Source organism: Euwallacea fornicatus, chromosome 10 (genome assembly GCF_040115645.1).
Source record: "Euwallacea fornicatus isolate EFF26 chromosome 10, ASM4011564v1, whole genome shotgun sequence".
NCBI lineage: Eukaryota > Metazoa > Arthropoda > Insecta > Coleoptera > Curculionidae > Euwallacea > Euwallacea fornicatus.
Window position 1 is genome coordinate 5,290,480 of NC_089550.1, and position 20,029 is coordinate 5,310,508.

The 20,029-nt window shown below is 35.1% G+C and overlaps 1 protein-coding gene across 2 annotated transcripts in view; it reads right to left on the reverse strand.

The window, feature by feature from the left end:
• Positions 1-20,029, reverse strand: part of LOC136341498 (orexin receptor type 2-like) — a 56,705-nt gene that overhangs the window by 9,411 nt on the left and 27,265 nt on the right. For both annotated transcript variants that reach the window (XR_010732505.1, XM_066286525.1), the window contains exons 3-5: positions 4,259-4,401; positions 3,585-3,878; positions 912-1,006 (exon numbers count right to left, since the gene is read on the reverse strand). Coding sequence is in view for 1 of the 2 variants with exons in the window: in XM_066286525.1 (XP_066142622.1) it covers positions 912-1,006; positions 3,585-3,878; positions 4,259-4,401 (532 nt within the window). In the remaining variant the exon portion in view is untranslated. The remainder of the gene's footprint in view (positions 1-911; positions 1,007-3,584; positions 3,879-4,258; positions 4,402-20,029) is intronic.

Sequence of the window (20,029 nt, forward strand, 5' to 3'; positions counted from 1 at the left end):
TGTCATTATTAAACGGTTTTAGAAACAAGGCGATAAACCGTACTTCACAGTCATTTAATACGTCAAATATCGAATAACGGTGTCTTCTAAGGTTACTAGTGGAAAAACTCCTTTGTCCTCCCATTTTAGGATCTAAATATTTGTTCAGGTTCATTGGATTTTTTAATTACAGTATCTTTTGTTGGCTTTACTCGCTCACCTTCTGTTAAGCGGTTAACCCAACTGAAAGGACTTTCATTGTAGTCTGTACTGTTTGTAACTAAGTTCCACCTTTCTTTTGAATTTAAAAGCGATAAAGCTCGACGAGTTTTCCAAACCGTTTCATCGCAGTCCAATAATACGTTTTCGCCACACAGAAGAAGCTGCTTCTCATTATTAATATCTCGGTCGGAACTTAATGCGGCAAACATTTCCCCTGTAACAACTTGGGAATTTGAATTAGGCACATTCCGAAGTCCGTACGAGACCCCGCCAGTGCTTAAATTCCTTCTTAAATTAAGAAAAGAAAACCCAGCAGAGCTAATACTCTATGTAACGGTGACTTTATTGACCTCATTGCACCCTGAGAAATGCCATATTACCTACCTCGTCTTCCCGCTCACACTTCCAACACTCGTTTTCCGCCCTGCTCCCCTGGCCTATTTTAATTAATTTCTGCTATTGCTCTTAACATTTTATACCAAAAAAGGTTTATGGTTTCTTCTATTTGAGCTTAAAAGATGTTCAAATGAAACAACATAATTTTAGAATTAGTAAATACATTTTCTGGTCGTAAGTGCAATAGGACACAAACCACAGCAGAGAGTTTCCTTACTCTATCGAGATTACAACGGCGATGTGAACTATCAAATCTCTCGACAGCAATGAAACACTTTCCCCCTTGATATGTAACATACCATTATTATACTCACTTGCTGGGCACACGTCGATTCATTATGGTCAAATGGGGGAAGAGCCGAGCACAGTGTTTTCCCCATTAAGGAATAAGCTATAGTCATGATGCAACCTGAAAGTGATAATGAGACACTTAAAAACAAACATTAATTTTGAGTGCTGTCGTGGTGGTAATATTTGAACACTTAGTTGAAGATTATTTTATTGATCGATGAATCAATGGTTGATCTAATGATATATAGGATGTTTCAAAACTATGAAATCATACTTCTAGAGATTGTTCAAGGCATCAATCGAAGACACCTGAGTATAAGAACCTGTGTCCGCAAATGTCTCCCTAAAGCGCGACGGCCTTATGATGCTTTAAAACAGTTATGTGCAAAAATGGGTTTTATCGAGTTATTTTATTTATTTTCAAGACGGAACTTTTTGAAACCGTTTCATTAAACATTCGACAGCAAATGTGACTGCAACATAATGGTGCACTTGCACACTTTGCTGTTCAAGCCCGTTAATATTTGAAACGTCAGTTTGAACAATATTCGATCGGCAGGGGTGGTCCCGTTTAGTGGCCCCCTGGGTAACTCGATCTAACACCTTTAGATTTCTTTTTCTGGAGACGTGCAAAGTTTCTGGTTTATGAAACGCCAGTGGAAGCAGAGCAAGATCTGATTCCAAGAAGCACTGCAACATTTCAAATCGTTCAAAACGATTATCAAATTTTTGGCCAAGGCAGCAAAAACAATGTACATCGTTTAAACGGGTGCAACGAAGTTTAAAGACGACATTTTGAACAATTACTGTAGTGTTATTTTATACAGATAAATTAAAGTTAAACGTACTAAAACTTGATAAAAACATTGTTGTATATAACTGCCCTAAAGCATCGTAAGGCCGTAACGCTATAGAGAGACAGTTACGCCCACGGGTTCTTATACTCAGGTGTCTTCAGTTGTTGTCCTGAAGAAACCCTAGAAATTTGATCCCGTAGTTCTGAACCGCCCTGTATATGGCTAGTTCGGAATAGATAATATCACACAGGAGCGGGAAATTTGTGTGTTCAGAGGCATTGATAAATGGCGGCATTCATTGAAAAAACGAGGTGAATCGCAGCTCTGTAAATCCAACTTTGCAAATGTATGTTGGCATTTGGCAAGTGTGAAATTACATTTCACATACGAATAATGCCACAAAATTACAATTATGACAATTATATCATGTGTTTGTGCAATACAATTGTATCATAGAAATGTGACCGTTGGTCACGTCTTAATTTATATTATCATGCAGACAGATTAATAAAAATATGTTACCCCAAAATTTTCCATTATTCCCTCTATGCCGCAAATTTCCAGCCGCATCCGACAACGTATTTTGTGATAAATTATTTTAGTTTTAGTTAGGTATTGAAATCAGAAGGAATTATCATTGCGTCCTGTTAAATAGATACATAATATCCAGACAGAAGACAGGTTTTTGTCTAAAATTTCACACAATGCCATAGTAGATTTTATTTTAAAGACGAACAATATAAAGCCCAAATTAATTTTGAAACTGAGGTGCAGTTTGGAAAGTTTTCTTTATAAATCTCCACAACAGACTCCCAAACCACTTGTCAAAACTCTATCGTTAATGTTTAATTAATGGTAACAAATTTACTGCATAAAGTTTGAATAAAGCAGGGCCGTACGGTATATTTCCTTAGTAAGTTCTGGAAATGCCTCCCTGTATTTCTTCTTTGTATCTTGTTTGATTTTTTGACTTTTTTCACTAGCACTTTAACTTAGAAAAACTTGGAGCAATTGCTTTAAAAGTATCTCAAAGTAAATCGTCTTGGTGTGTTCTCTAAGCCTACACATACCGTGTTGCAAAATCTTTTTTAGTTTCTGGGAGACAGAAGCGTTTTGCTACTTACATTTTACAATTTTAAAGGTGCCAAAAATGGGTGTTACGAAAAACGCTTTGAATCAATTTTTTTCGAAAACTGCAAAAGGGGCGGCAGAGGCGTTTTGGCCACTTTCTAAACTGCCACGATCGATATCTCGGAAACACACTGCTTAAATTTGCTAAATCATTGCAAGAATTTCATCAACCTTGTATTGTGCTCGGCGCTGGTGCATTTACTAGTTATTCTTAATCCTGTCCATAAACACTCATTGTCTGGAAATAACCAAAACGGACATAATTTTTCAACGTTTCATGAAATTACGAAGAAATATATGAGACATATTTTATGATCCGCACAATGATTGGATTACATACGTCAATAAAGTTCTTTTCTAGGTCAATTTATTTACAGAACTTTTAATTAAAAAGAAACTAGGGTAGGTGCTGTGGAATGGAAAAGAAATAAAGAAGCTGCATTTCTAGCTTCTCGGTAATGGGATTGCTGGTATTTAATAGTCGGTTTTAGACTCAGTAATTATCGATGTTTCAGAGATATTAAATACAATGAGCTGCAAAAGTGATTTCACTGCTTTCTAGTTCCCTTGTGATCCTTTATGGGAGGCTGCTCTATAAAAATCCGACGTTTCGGCCTTTCGTAATCATCACCAACTCGTTTTTTTTATATATAGAGCGGGATGTTTTAAATAAATTAGCTAGACGAGGACTAATTTGATCTGTTCGGAAAACAGTCAAATTATCGAAGAAATTTCTCAACATATGCTATCTCTTAAAAAGGTTTTTACCTGGTATAGCAAACATGAAGATGAACCATACAATTCCAATAATGTCCTGAGGCACCGGTGAGACGTTATAATTCATCCGACATAGAGTGATGTCTCCTTTGATAGTTTGCAGTTCTGCAATCCACAGGTTTGGTGAGAACAGGATCAGTGAAAGAGTCCATAGTATAAAAATCATTATCACTGTTGATGTTCTATTAAAACATCTAAATCTCAGACCAAATGGACGGATGATGGCCAAGTATCTGTCGATAGCCATTGTGGTTATTGTAAATATGCTGCTAGCTACGGAAATTCCTGGAAGAAAAAATCTATATGAAGTACGGGTATGCTCTGAAATCCCGAAATGTAGCGGGAAATAAGAACATTCTGCGAAAATGCAAAAAAAGTCGAAATCGGTCGATTGGGAAAACTTTCAGAAGTTTCAAAAATTTTGAAAAAATTTCACGGATGCACGGCCTATTCGCACCAAAATGGTTGTGTTACTAAAATATGCATTCCTTTAAATCCTCTGACCTCCCTATACCAACTCAGTTTCTTGGAGTTCTAATTTTTTTTATAAATAACCTTCCAATTTAAGCTCGACTGAATGTAACTGGATGAACCAGAAGTTCTTTTTTCTCCTTACCAACCAACAAAGTAGTCGGATTTTGAAAGTGTAATGTGAAAGTACTTACCCTGGAGATAAACGAATATTTTACAGGAAATGGAGCCGAAACCATAAGCGTCAGTATATGCTCTCCATGCGGCATTAGGCATACATATGAGAGTTACCAGTAAGTCGGCCACCGACAAATTTACGAGGAAATAGTTGGTTACACTGAAACATAAATTGACTACATGTTATTAACGTGTAAACCAGACTACATTACAGTACACATTCAATTTATAGCATAAAAAACGCCTTAAGTAGACAGAAATACCAAAGGTATGTCGTCGATAAGTTCATCTATTTTCTATTGTTAATGGCAGACATTTGATACTAAATAAAATATGGCTTAATCAACGCCCTACGTACGCCTCGCCAAATACAGCGGTTTTTTGTTTAATGTTAATGTCCCTACGCTTCTTGATGATAAGTTAATAATGGAACGACTTAGCTCAGTTCTAATTTTGTTAGTATATTTTTAAAAGGATTTGTAACATCCCTACCAAGTTCCCAAAATGTCAGGGGTAAATTAAGGATGTAGAAAAAAAAGAGGATTTATTTGAAATGATTTTCTGCATTGAATCCTTGCAACTTCAGCAGAGAGTTCTCAAATTAATTGCCTTTTGGGGCAAACTAAGCTATACTGCATTACACAGAAACCGATAGCAAGGAGGAAACCAATTAATGCTATTCTTTCGCTAATCAGTGGTTTGTATTGAAAATCCAGTTCGGCTCAAAGCTGCCCTTTATGGTTTTCACCTAAAAATATTATATATCAACCGTACTGTGTATTCATTATTTTCCATTAATAGAAGTGATTGACGTGCAAAAACTATCCACATTTTTTATGATACCTATTTTCCTCCAAAAATAAGGTTGTTCGTTCGATTAAATATATTTGAACAGACGAAACAAAGACAAACAGTTCCAATAAGTTCAAACACCACAACTCATTATATGGGATGACGAAAAAACCCTACTCGGTTATTGAACTGAGAAAACAGAGATTGGGTTTAGCATCTCGGCGTTTTTTGCTGTAAAAAGTTTGTCATTCGTTGGTGATAAATCTTCAACCTGAAACTTATTCAGATATTTAATTCTTTATTAAAACTTCTGGAGAACGTTGATTCTACTACGGCTATATGGCAATGGCAGAAAATAGATTAGAAGAGGTTGGGGGCAAATCTGGACCCTTAATTAATTTCTAGTAATGTCCTTGACAGACTCATAACACACCTATAGTGTGGGCAGTGCTTCTAACATTTTTGACATTTATTCATCAAAAATGCCTATTTGTAATGTATTGCATTTGTGTCCAATTGGAATTATATTCCATTTAACACTAAATTTGTTTTCCAAATTTTTGGTCACCGTGTTTACCCCTAGTTAATCGAAATTTAGGGGTGCTAATTGCTGAGGTATTAATTGTAATCAAATGCGATAGCCAAATTACTAATTTTCGATACTCAATTCATGATCTCAGGATAACTCAGAATTTAAACGAACTAATCTGGCATTTTGTGGTAGTGCAATATTAAAAATCACCTAAACAAGAATTCTGGGAGTGTCCAACGCAACAATGCATAAACTAACAAATTTAAAAGATGAGGTTTGAAAGTTTATGTCAAAAACAATGTTCAATTATTTACAAATATTAATCATCGCATTTAACAATATCGCAAAGCTGCAAAATTAATGCCTTCACACATTTTGATGGATGAAAGTCAAGCCCATCTTGTTATGGAGAAGGGGTGATACGAATATTAATCTATTTTAATTATTCCTCTCATGAACAACGAGTCTAAAGTCCAGAGAAAAGTTGTTTATGATGCTGTTTCTTCACTCGTTATTATTTGGTGGACTGAGGGCAGGGACACAATCCATGCAGTTCAAAACAACTATTTCTTCTCATAACTTCTCAGGTAAAAACGGAATATTCCTGGGGTTGGATGTATTTTTGAATATACGCCAAGCATACTTCACTCTTTGTGGTCCTGACGATGACCGGTGTGATGTCCGGTGGATGGCCACTACCTATATTATTCGATCGTGATTTGAAGAGAAGAAGATGGTCGCCTAGTGTACCCTGTATTTCATTGATTGCATTAATTTAATAGAAATAAATATACACTTAAATATGAGGAATCAGATAATTAGTTAAATCCCCAATAAGTATTTAACAATTGTAGGATATAATAGGTGTACAAAAAGAAACTGAGCATTTTTTGGTGAAATTAAGCTTAATTAAAAACATAGTTATTGAAAATATTAGTAATAAAAATAATTTCCATAACTGTCTATGGTCTTTTGCCATTTACTGGGTAGATGATGGATGCCCTCGTGATAGAAGCTTAGTGGTTTCGACGAAAAAAATTTAGCGAGCCATTTTCGAATATCTTCAACGTTAAAGAATCGTTGGTCAGCTAAATGAGACTGCATGGATCTGAACAAGTGGAAGTCGGAAGGAGCCAAGTCTGGAGAATACGCCGCATGCGAGTATTTCCAAACCTAACGAGAAGATGAGTTCCTGGGTCGGTTTAGCTGTATGCGGACGAGCATTATCATGCAGCAATATCACTTTCCGACTTCCTTGGCCCGTAAATGGTCTTTTTTCCTCCAGAGCATCGCTTAATTTGATCATTTGGGCCTGATAACGGTCAGCTATAACAGTTTGACCGGGTTCCAGAAGCTCATAGTAAATGACTCCTTTACAATCCCACCAGACACACAGTAAGATTTTCTTGGCATGAATGTTTGGTTTTGCAACTGATGTGGATGGCTGGCCTGAGTCAACCCATGTTTTTCTGCGCTTAGGATTGTCATACAAAATCCCCTTTTCATCTCCCGTAATAATATTATGCAGAAAATTCTTTCTTTTATACCGAGAAATCAAATTCATGCAGACGTCAACTCTTCGATTTTTATTGTCTTCGGTTAGCTCATGAGGAACCCATTTTCCTGCTTTTTGAATTTTTCCCATTCCATGCAATCGAACTGAAACTGCTTGTTGAATTACTCTTAACTGCTCTGCAAGCTGTTTTTCAGTTTGGCATGGATTTTCATCCAGTAAAGTTTGCAGTTCTTCGTCTTGAAATTTTTTTTCGACACCCGCACGAGGACCGTCCTCAAGACAAAAATTTTCCTCACGAAACTTCTTAAACTATCTCCTAACAGTTGAAGCACCAACAGAATTATCTCCCCAAGCCGAATTAACCATTTCTGTTGTTTCGGCAGCATTTTTTTCCAGTTTAAAACAGAACAACATTGATATTCTCAAATATTGCTTGGAAATATTCATGTTCCTATTTACGTTTTGTGCTCTGAACTACAGCTCCTAAGCAACTGAAACTTTTATCATATAAAAAGTCATAAATAAACAACACTTGCTCACAATTGCAGGCGAATTGAACGTGTCTAAGTATGTTTTTTTATTGCATATAACTTCATTGCTCAGTTTCTTTTTGTATACCTATTATTAACAGATTTATCCCCGAGCTTATATATCTCGTCTACTTTTTATTTGGATCGTTGTTGCAGGTGGAATTTAAATTTTTGCTCTGTCTATCTCCTGCGTGCATAATCAAAATTAGCTAAAAAATTGGCAAATAATAAAAACAAAGGGGTTATAAGCACGTATACAATGTCTCCAAATTAAGGAAGTCCAGCTTGAGGAGCTTGTAAACAGCAAGAGAAGCAGGCTTGCTTAAGTGAAAGGAAAGATGCGCTTCAAAGAGAATAGTTTGACGATGCAAAAAGTGTGAATAGAAAAATAATTTTAAATTTTACCATCCTGTATCTCATTTACCATCAATATTTGGTATGGGTAGGTTGGGTTACACCTTAATATTTTTACTTTAGTGCTTATTTTTGTATCATTAATTATAAACATGCTCCATAGTAAATATTGCGCAAAACTACCATAGAATAAGGATATATGTGTGTATAGGGATATGCGCAGCATGAGGTCTGATGAAGCCAATCAGTAGAAACACGTGTCTCCAGGCTGAAAAACATCTCATTTGCATTTCTTCTTGAACGCCCTATTGTGCGGACATATGTCACGAACTTTTCCTTCCAGTTATTTTCATCCTCACGAAACTTTCCATGTTCTTAACATTTCTTGCTGGGAAAATCACAGCAGATATCCAGGGTAAAGCAGCCGTGAATTTCCTGAATTATCCCCCAAATTGGAGACATTTGGGACGTTAAATTATTGTGGCAGTCTTTCGGGCCCAATTTGCAAAATTTCCTACGAATATCACCGCGGGCATACGAGAGTAGAAAGTTTTTTGACGATTTTTTTTCGCCACTCATGCTGATGGTTGACAGGTCGTCCGAAGGTTGAAAAATGATTTTATACCATCTGAAGGTTGAATTTAGAGTAAAATTTATCGGGCAATTCGAACCTCGAGTTGCACTAAAAATCAAACATTAATATGTATTTTTATTGGTTAAACTTTGCAACTGAGGATTAAAAAAACACATCTAGTTAAGCCAGTAAATGTTTTTATTTTAAAGTGAAATTGTACCATAAATAATAAATAATTATAGCTTATGATAACAACTAATAATTGTAGTCGTGATGGGAATTTACAGTGGAAGGAACATAAATGCGAGCTTCCGGATTTAAGTGCTTTTTCCTGTAGGTACGTAAGAAGAAGCAATCATTCCTATAATCTGAACCCGAAATAGATAATAGCATGAGTACACATTTTTCAGCACACACCAACTCAGCATTTTCCTCTTATTTTTGCTTGGTGTGTGGATAATTGGGCCCTACGCTTACAATAGATGCCAAACTGACGCCAACACGCAATTCGTATCCCATTATTATCCATTGTTGGATACCGTGAAAATGCACAAGTGAGTTCCAGATTCTAGAAAATGAAGCAATATTAATAATTAGGCCCTATGAACCATCCGACTCAAAAATATATTATTCTAGCTTTTCAACGGCAGTAACTCGGCTGGTCCGTAGTTCTGTAGTTCTTAGAGAAGTACTGCCACAAAACAACACTTTACTCTGGGGAAAAATAAGTTTTTTGGAAATCTCTAATAGGACATTAGCGTTCAATCAAGTACCTTTTAGTACTTTTTTGAAGATTAATAAAATTTCATGTTTTTAGACGTGACCCATCTTGTACAACTTGCTGCTTCCTGATTGGGTCAAACCAAGTGCGATATGTTATTTTTCCCTAACGCACAGCTAGAGGATATTGCTAAATTTCTAGCCCTCATTAAGTACGTGTTATGCATAGTTCCGTAGGTTTTCGTGTGGAAAATATCACATTTATATTTTTGTTTAAGTTAGCTTAACTTTGGCGTTGTGATGTTTTTTGTTCCTCTATATTTTTTTTGTTATAGTGTCCCGTGGCTATCGTTATTTTGAGGTCGGACCTAAAGCAAGCAAATAAGTAAATAAAAATGGGGACAAAAAAGGTGTCATGTTTTTTCCATAAACGGTTAATTTGCCTATCGATTGTCTCACTCCCTGCATGTACGTTTTGATATGACATATATATATATAGCATGCAAATGAGACAAACAAGTCAGCTCTGCTGCGTGTACTGTATGCTGTTGGCTCCAGAATCAAGTATTTGGCACACTAAGGGATAAACAATTTCGTGAACCACAATAGAAATATCCTGAAACGTGATTGATTGCAGGAAACTGATTTCCGATGTTGCTGAAAAGTTTACCAGTTTAATTTGAGTTTAACAAAATAAACTGTCCCGGGAGAACATTCGAATGTATCCGTATTGTTCGTTTCTAAAGCGAACAGATTTCGAAAACTATTTCAGTGAATTAAGCGGCTCTCGAATGGTTTATGCATTATTTGTATAAAAGCTTTATTGTACACATTATTGTACTTTTGTTGCAAACTGGTGTTTATTTAGTTGGGAGAGTATTGACTGTTTGTGGACGAGAATGTAAAGTAATGTGGCGGAAACTGACCGCTATGACGCCGTGATTGAAGTGTGGTGGTAGTTTTGATATGGATAATATGGTGCCCTCACGTCTTGGGTCTCTTAGCGCTGCGCGCTTCAGGATTGAGATTTAACTTTTGAGGTGACAATAACGTTCTTCCCGAGTTTAGTGAGTAATATGCGATTTTATAATCGGTTGTAGTCGTAGCTAGTATTCACAACTGACCTCATTTTTAAATGGGACACCAATTGTTTTATGAACTTTAATAGGACCCTTTTGAATAGACTAAATGATTCCATTCATAACGGACTGTTTTAAAATAAACACTCGGCTAGAACTCACACGAGAAATTATCAAGTACCTAGCGAAAAATACCATTTTCCGAACTCGAAATGAAATATTCTATACGTGTAGGTGCTAAAAAGCTAGGAGACAGTAGAAAAATAAAATGTCCCATTTTCACCTGTTTTATGACGTATTAAGTGGCATTTAATATTGGTAGAAAATAAAGTTATTGTAAAGTATAGAGCGTGCACTTAAGCACCTTGAATGTGCCTTAGTTTTTGTAAGTGGGTCTCGAAAAATTTATGTAAAATTTCCCTTGGAAATATTAATTTCACGTCGAAATATTTGATATTGATTCGAGTGCTGAATATTATGTCCCTACATTAGTTTGCATTGTTAGTTTATTCGAATTTAAATCCATGATCCATTCGAATGTAATTAGCAGTTTGTTAAAATAGTATCTACATGAGAAACGTTGATTTAAACGCTAATGAAATATTATAAAGCCAGTTAATTCAACTGGGTCTCTATCCACGTATTTTCAAGTCCCCGCATAAAGGGGCAAGACTGAAAGTTCCTGGACGAAACGTTTTATCCCTTAGATTGGTAGAGGTACTTTTTAGTGATATAAAACAGATCGTGTGTTACTTTCAATGCATTGGCATAAACCTAAAACTTTTACTGCCCAGATATTAAAAGTGACAATTTGCAGCTTATTTTTTAAGAAAATATACTAGGAGATATGCCACTGATAGAGTGTTTAAGGTATTAAGGTGTCCCCATACCTTTACAAACAAGCCCTCCCAGAACCATAACCAGAATACTGTACAATACTACATGCGATATTTTACTTTATGTTTTCTCATATGGAGGTAGATTGATGCCCTCTTGAAATTATTGATAATATAATCCTCATCAAGGGCCTAAAAAGGCGTTCTAACGGTGAGGCGGACTGACATTATGAATGTGGAAAGGGTTAAATTCCTTTAAGTACATATATCTAGATTCTAAGTTAAAAGGGACATCTTGTGCTGGTCACCTAGCAGGTAGGCAGACCAGGAATATGTATTCAATTAGGACCTTTTTCGTAGTATTTAATTGTTTTTGATTCTTTGTAGTATCTACTTAAAACGTTCAGAAGAACACTAAAAGCCTTTTTTCTGATCAAATTACGGAATTTTTAGTTCTTTTAAAAATTAACGAATAATTTTGTATATTTTTTTCTAGTATAAATACAGGGTGTCTCTAAATGGTCAGTACATGGCTTACTATAAAGAGATTTCTCAACCAAATTTAAACAATGATGCCAGAGGTATGCACCACATTAATGCAGAGTGTAAATATATTTTACAGCCATGGGTTATATTTTAGTAATTTACGTGTAAAATGACCGAGCATGCCACAAACGAACCCGGGAGATCGCTCATTTAACTAATATTTTATTTAGATAAAATTTATATTATTAAATTTAGCCATGCTACATTATAATATATATGCTATAATACATATACTATAACGTATATAGCATTAATTTTATGCGTTGTGTAATATCGAAGGAGGATATTTGTGGAAAATATTTTAATGGCGGTTTCTAGTTAAGATATTGTGTTCTGAATTTAATTTTGAATAATAAGTATTGTGTCCATTTAGCTAATGTGTGTGTTTTTTATTGAGTGTGTGTAACTGCCTTGAATTGTTGGATATTTCATTTGGGTTTTTCAATTTATTTGCTGGAAATTGGATCAGATATTTTGCCACATCCACGTTATTTCCCAGATCTAATACCATGGGATTATCATATGTTTCGATCGCTACAAAATGCCTTTTGTAGAAAAACCTTTTCGAGTGATGAAGGTGTAAAAATTTATTCGATCCAGTTTTTTGCCGAAGGAAAATCTGATTTTGGAGAAATTATATTGAAGAAAATGGGCCATACACAATTTAACAAAGTTATCATTTTTAGTGAAAAAGGTTATCTTTCATTTACATCGTAAAATACGCAATGACGTGAAAAACCCGATATTCAAATGGGAAGAAATTGGAGGTCTAAATCTGCGTTGCGACACTGGCACACAAAAATCGATGAAGCAGTTTAAGAATATTGAGATTTTTACCATCACCTGATCTATGCTCCACACTGGTAAAACTAACCGATTAACTAAACAATGCACATAATAATCTAAATTCCAAATGTGTTAATTGAACAAATAGTTTTTACCACACTGACTCCCAAATACATGTGGTGAATCTCTATAGATCATTTCTACCACTAAGGTATCCGCATTAGTAAAAAAACATGGTTAGAAAAATTGATAAAAGGTTTATTAACCAGATTTTTGGCCAGGTTTCAAAAAAATTTAGCCCTCTGTGTAGTGTGTTTATACGTTGGAAATTGATCCTTAAATTAACTAGAGAGGCTTCACATTTTCAAAATGAAATGGTCAATGAAGACTATAAAAAGATTGTAAGGAACAGAATGGCTTGCAGCTTCGTGGAAGATATCCTTCTATTAGAATTATTAATCGCTTAATGTCCTCACAGATTTTCGCTTGTGATTTTACTTAATATTTCATTCAGGGGGCTCAACAGTGCGTAAATTCCAGTTGCCAAAAGGTTTTTTTTGGAGAGTGAAAGCCATAGATATTATTATGCGTTTCGCTGCAATTTTACTCGGACCTTTGTATGATCCATTTTGGCGTTACAACTCAAGGACTGTTATGGTCACATGAACTTTTATTGTAACAAATAAATTTTAAACTTTTCTGAACCGGCTACCAATAAACGATAGAAAATTTGTTTTATATCAAAAGAAAAATGGCATGCACAGCCTGATAGTTTTGCAAATAACTTTAAAACGATGTCAGTCATACAGTAAAATGAAAACGAGGAAAATGGCTCGAAATTGTCCATGGAATTCCATTTTTCGGAAACAAAGGGTCAGAAGTGCTGTGTAAAAGAGTTGAAGAGCATAAACGGTATCTGACCCTATGGAAAGCACCATCCTATAATTTTTCTTTATCGTTTGATCCATCTGATGAAGTAGAGCGTGCGAAATTTTCCCAAAAGGAAAAATATTTGCGTATTTTTATTCAAATAAAATTAAACCTATCAGCATATTTACCCAACGGATTTAAACCCAAGAAATCGAAGTCAAAAAGATTTTTCCATACCGACTTCCGACGCAAAAAGACCTAAAATCACCTTCATTTAACCTTCCAGAGGAAAACTTCCTTATACTTTATAATGAACAGTATTTTATGGGCGTCTTTATAAATTTTATCAAAGTTTGACATTTTCTATTCCATGCTCATAACATATGAGTGAGCATCAACCGTTATGGTGTGGTCGAAGTGACCATATGGTCTAAAATGCGAGATAACATATAAGTGAGTCTTTTCATTTCCGAATTAAGAAGTTTTATGCTTGAAAACGTTAATCATTTTCAAGGCTGAACTGATAAGAGTACTTAGGAACTTTACAACATGCTACTGTTAAGAGAAAACCGCAGATTTCCGGTAACTCCTTATGAAAGTTTGCGACACCGCAACAGGTGGAGTTCTGGTTGTATCCTGTTTAATGTGGGCAGTCCCAAGTTTTTGCTGAGATGAAGTGTATCGGGATAATTCAGTAGCAATGCCTAGGGGTTGTTGGAACGGTGGAATTGGGGTTTATTCTGAGTTAACTCTAACTGAGAACAATGTTCACTCTTTACTAAGGCCTTCTGTGAATGTTTAGTTTCATGACCTGCATCAGAATAACTTTGAAATTGCAACCCAGTTTTAGGTCTAAGGGAAAATTTTGTAATGCGAACTTAATGTAAATGTAACCATTCAGGCAGATGAGGGACGAGAATGTTCTAACTTAGATTTTAAAAATACTTTTAATACAGGGTGTCCAAGCGAACATTGAATATAGGAGATGAACATGGGAAATTGGTTTTTATTTTTTTGCGCCTGTACGGATTATCCAATTGAAAAATTTTTATATGGAGGTCATAGTATGCAAGACCGGCTATCTTTCAGTATTTTTTTCAGTCTTCTAGTTACAGCCGTTTTGGCTCAAAACGCCTCCAAAATTCAAAAATTTGAATGTCCCGCGTAACCGTTCGGCGCCATGATTGGTCAGAATTAATGTCAAAACACAATGTCGCCAACAACGTAAACGTAAACACCCCATTTCAAATTAATTTTCCCTTTTTGCTGATTTCTAACTTATTTAAGAATTAATTCAGGGAAAAATCAATGGAAAACCTGAGGATAATTATTATGTGGTCTGCTTTAATGTCCCTACGGTAAATACGCAAGTTTCTTATTACCCCATAATGATAACACAAAGACATAACCTAACCTTTTATCTCACTTACTAGACAGAATCTTCGCGGGCAATTTTAAATTTAATTCAAAACAAAACTTGCGTATTTACCGTAGGGACATCAAAGCAGACCACATAATAATTATCCTCAGGTTTTCCATTGATTTTTCCCTGAATTAATTCTTAAATAAGTTAGAAATCAGCAAAAAGGGAAAATTAATTTGAAATGGGGTGTTTACGCTTACGTTGTTGGCGACATTGTGTTTTGACATTAATTCTGATCAATCATGGCGCCGAACGGTTACGCGGGACATTCAAATTTTTGAATTTTGGAGGCGTTTTGAGCCAAAACGGCTGTAACTAGAAGACTGAAAAAAATACTGAAAGATAGCCGGTCTTGCATACTATGACCTCCATATAAAAATTTTTCAATTGGATAATCCGTACAGGCGCAAAAAAATAAAAACCAATTTCCCATGTTCATCTCCTATATTCAATGTTCGCTTGGACACCCTGTATATGAACTGCAATACCTTGATTATTTGCCGATAGTTTGTAATGACTTTTTTTAAGGTTTTGTGTTAGCAACGTTCAGCGATTCTGTTTGACTTAAGTACCCCATTGCAGAGTATTTTTTTTGAAACCTGCGCCATAAAAGGATTTGATCAAAAGTGCATCATTCTTCTTCTGGGCACTGATTTAGTGAACTTGGAGTGTTTGCCAATTAGCTTAAGCACCATCCCTTTCAAGTTTTTCTCGCTTTAAAAAATGTGTTCCATTTCGAGCGTAGACCCCAATTTGATTAATAAAATTCGCTCGGTTTGTTTGAATTGCCTAGCAGCTTGTACTAACATAATTAAGCAAATTCTTATTTCTTTCTAGGGAATGCATTAGATAATCTACACGATATACAGTGTAAAAATATAGGTTACTTTCTTATAAGAAAATGTGACAATTCTCACGTATGAAGTGGTAGATTTGTCTTAGTTTGCTCCCGTGCAATTTCAGTCAATTGCGACTCCAAAGGGGGACTCTATGAGTGAATTCTCCCCCCGGAATTTCATAAATGGTGTGATTTATAATAAATATTGATTATCCTGTATAATTCACATTCAAGATAATTACCGTGTGACGACCTTGTTTTGATATGAGTGCACCCTCCTCCGGAACACCTGTTCTGAATCCTTGACCGATTTCATCATTATTATTTTCATAAATATAGTTCCATTCAGAAAATATACGCACTTGTAATAAAAATTTTTTACCACCACATATGTAATGTTGCCATTACTTACTTCATTACAGGTTATTTTTTACCGTTATGTCCTGCCCTGACGTCATGGCCAATTTTAATTAAATTCTTTTTAATTAACTTTCTAGCGTTCTTCCTGAGATACTAAACATTGCTCACAAGGTTTAGGGTTCATTCTTCCTTTATTTGCTTTGTTCTCCGAAATACGCTACTACAGAGCTTTTTAAGAGCCCAAAATATTTACCTTTTTGGCAAGAAACTAACGTTTAATTAGATCTATGGTAGTAGTTACAAAATAGAAACACGTCATTATAGAATTATTCTTAAATAAAGAACAAACCTTAGTAGGAAAGTTCCTTTAGTGCGTCCAGATTATCGCGAACCTCGACACTATCAAATGAACCAAATAAAAAATCAACCATTTTTGATTAACTATGTTTTGATAGCGAATTTGGGGTCGTAATTTAAATTGGCATAATTTATAGGATTTTCCAGAGATTTTAGTGGCATAGTGAGATAATAGTTCCCTATCGTAATTACAATTCAGATGGTCGAATCCTGAAAATTTCGCCAAGTAAGGATCCTTAACGGACGCCGATCGTTAAGGCCTTTAAGCTTACCATCACCCTTACAAATATGCATGTTTATCAATCGATTTACTGCTGATCTGTATTATTTATGAATGTTGGTTTGGGTTGGTGTACTCTGGAAACTGAATCAACAAAAAGTTGTTTATATTTGCCAACGTTCCCCAGCTTTAGTGCCCGTCATCCTAAAGCTCTGAAAGGTTGACAATTTTAAATAACCGACTTCGTCTTTTTGTTGATATAATTTTCGAGTTATGCTAAGTCAATGAATACTCATAACACATTGAAGAGATCAATAAGCAACATAACATCATTTATTCTTCCTTATAATGTATGTACATACAATTTGAATCCGCATTGCCTCTTCAGGCATGTTCTCTGAAATATCTAAATTCTACAATTTATTCAGCAAATCTCGTGCTGTCGTCGTGTACGGTTATCTTGATAACGTTTTACGTTGTCTGATCCTTAGAACGTTATTTGATGTTATCACAACAAAGTATTTACTATTGTGTATGTTGTATGCTAATGATAAATGTCCCTAATGAAGGTGTGAAATTAATCTAGTATAGGCGTAGAAACAATTTTATCGCGATGGTTGATAAATGATTTTCCTAAAACCGAATCTGTTACTCAACACATACAAGAGAGGCCAAAATGATAAAATTAATGTGTTTCCCTAATTACTAATAATTACTGAAAACAAGGTATACATGTATATGTCTGTGATTTCGATATAATAAATCTCTTCCATTTTACTGCCTAAATCGTTGTATATAGGATTCGAATTGAAAATTGCATTACCGAGATTCAATGTTTACAAAAATTGATTGTTAAATCATCAAAACTCAACATTCTCAGAGCCTTATCACCTGTTAAGAAACTTTCTAACGAGTTGAGAACACTAATTTTCCCACGACCATGGACCATATAGGGAGTCATTCAGTGAAGATACAAAATTTCCTTTTTCATGCTTCACTATACGTAATAAAAGAGCTGAAACAGTTATGATTCACTTCAAAACTCAGCATTTTGAAGTGCCCCTTAAAAAATTGCTAATCTTGAAATAAAATCACTAAAAAAAAACATTTACTTTTCTCTATAACAGAACACCCTGTATGAATGGATGAATTTACTTAAAATTCTTTAAATATTTAATATAGAAGAAACTTTTTTTAAGGCTTTTTTAGAATTATGAGCTTTTAAAAATAATTTTTTTATTAGAAAATATGTTCTTGTCTCTCGAAATAGACATCAACGGATGATATACACGAAACTTTATGCTAACTCCCTTACTAAAACGCGTTCTTGTTCCTCTTAGCGCCATCCAAGCGAAATTTGCACGTTTCTGTAACTTAAATTGTCAAGAGAAAAATATTTTTGTCTAATTCGAAACGGTTTTGACTACTTAACCGTACTGCTAGCAGTGTAATTATAACCTCTATCGTTATGCTGCATGGTTATTTTTTTAATTACTAGATGTTTCAAATTTAATTGTTTTTTAATTACAATTGTTCGATTTGAGCAAAAAACATAATGTGATATACAAGTTTCACGAGGCCATTGGTGCCCTTGCTCATCTCCAACATGTCACTTCACTCCTCGTTCCGCAAACTTGGATTCATGCGTCAATACGCTGTCTTATGAAACTTGTAGCTTAATGTACTATTTCCAAATTTCCGTAACCAATCGATAATTAATCTTATTTGTATGAACTTGGTGACCTAGTTCTGGCAGTATATATTTATGTGGGTGTATACTGTCAAATTACTAGTGGCAAGAGATATTTAACGTTAATCAAAACTTTAAAATAAAGATGCTGCTACGTGTTGTGGTTACTTTCACAAAAATTAGCGAAAGTGACGGGTATGAAAATAGTATATATGCTGATCATAAGAAGCGCGTACATTCGTTGCAAAAATTAGTAATTTTAGTGGTTTGTGCTTAATTTTGAAAAAAAAAACTTATTTATTTTATTTATCCTGAATGCAATTTTAAATCGGATGATTCTCATCATATGTGCTCAATTTTCAAGCTTTAACACCCTGTATTTTGGTAACAAACTGTACCTATATTTAAAGAACTCTTCATATTTTCTTATGTAGAACATGTTATAAACACTCATCTGGGTGGCATTTTACAACAACCTGTATTTTGAAAATCGATTAAGGCCGAGTGGGAAATGCCGGTATTCTAACTAGCACGACAACGTGACTGACTTTGGCCTGTTTATGAAGTCAAAAACGGGCCATTACTGTTCAAAAGTTGAGCCACCCTGTATTTATATTGAAGTTATCCTACTTGATTAGTATGACGATACTGTCAGCAGTTCTCGATCTGACATTTTTTATTAAGAATTCTCCTATATTATAAAGACAGAACTTTAAAAAGCTTATGTCTAAAGCTTCGGAGTGCTACATAAAAACAATAAACGGGAAATTGCACACAAATTTATTTAAGTGCCTGAAAAAAAAATAGGAAAAAGCTACAGCATTTGGCAAAAAAGAACGTCTGGTTTCAGAAAGACAACGCATTAGTCCACACTTCCGTAATCGCGATAGCTAATATCAATCATCTTGGTTTGGAACTTTGTACTCAACCCTCCCGTTCGCCAGATTTAGCCCGCTCGGATTATTTTCTATTTCCAAACTTGCAAAAATTGCTCGGTGGAAAAATATTTGCCAATAATGAAGAAGTGGAGCCTGAGGTTGATGTCTATTTTAAAATATTCAAAGCTGCTTAGTAATACAAATAGGATATAGGAGAATCACATAGAATATCGTTGGGAAAAATGTGCTACCCCAAGCGTGTTGAGGAACAATGCAATATTTACCAAACTTTTTTTCTTTAAATGTCAGGTCGGGTATTTTTGGGACCGTCATCGTAGGCGATCATGTTTCTAGTTTTTAATGATGCCCCGTGAACGCATGACTTAATTGCATAACTTACCCAAATAGAGAAATTTTGCCTACTTATAGCAAGGGTAAATGGAAAGTAATGGTAGTGATATGAGTGTCACCCCGAGCTTTAAAAAGATTGTTATTCGCAGTAATGGGAAAAGTGAGCTTTGCAAAGATGAGGATCGCTTGTGGAATATATTAAGGAAAATGGATGGATTTCCCAGAGAGCAACAAAAACCTTTCCTTTTTAAAATGGTCCGGAGTGTTACACATCATTCTAATGAGAAAAAATGTGAAATGCGATATCCGGAAATAGCTATTATTCCTATCATGAACCTATAGACAGTTCGTTTGATAACGACATACCCGAAGGTGATTCCGGTGCTTAGAGAAATTCCTAATTCGAATAGTGTGTCATGTATCTGCTGTATTCATATGCAGGCATGGGTATGGGGTATGCTTACAACTTTTCACTCATCGTACAAATTCGCATCGAGAGTGGTGAAGCGTATTAAAGATATCTAAAGGTCGATTGA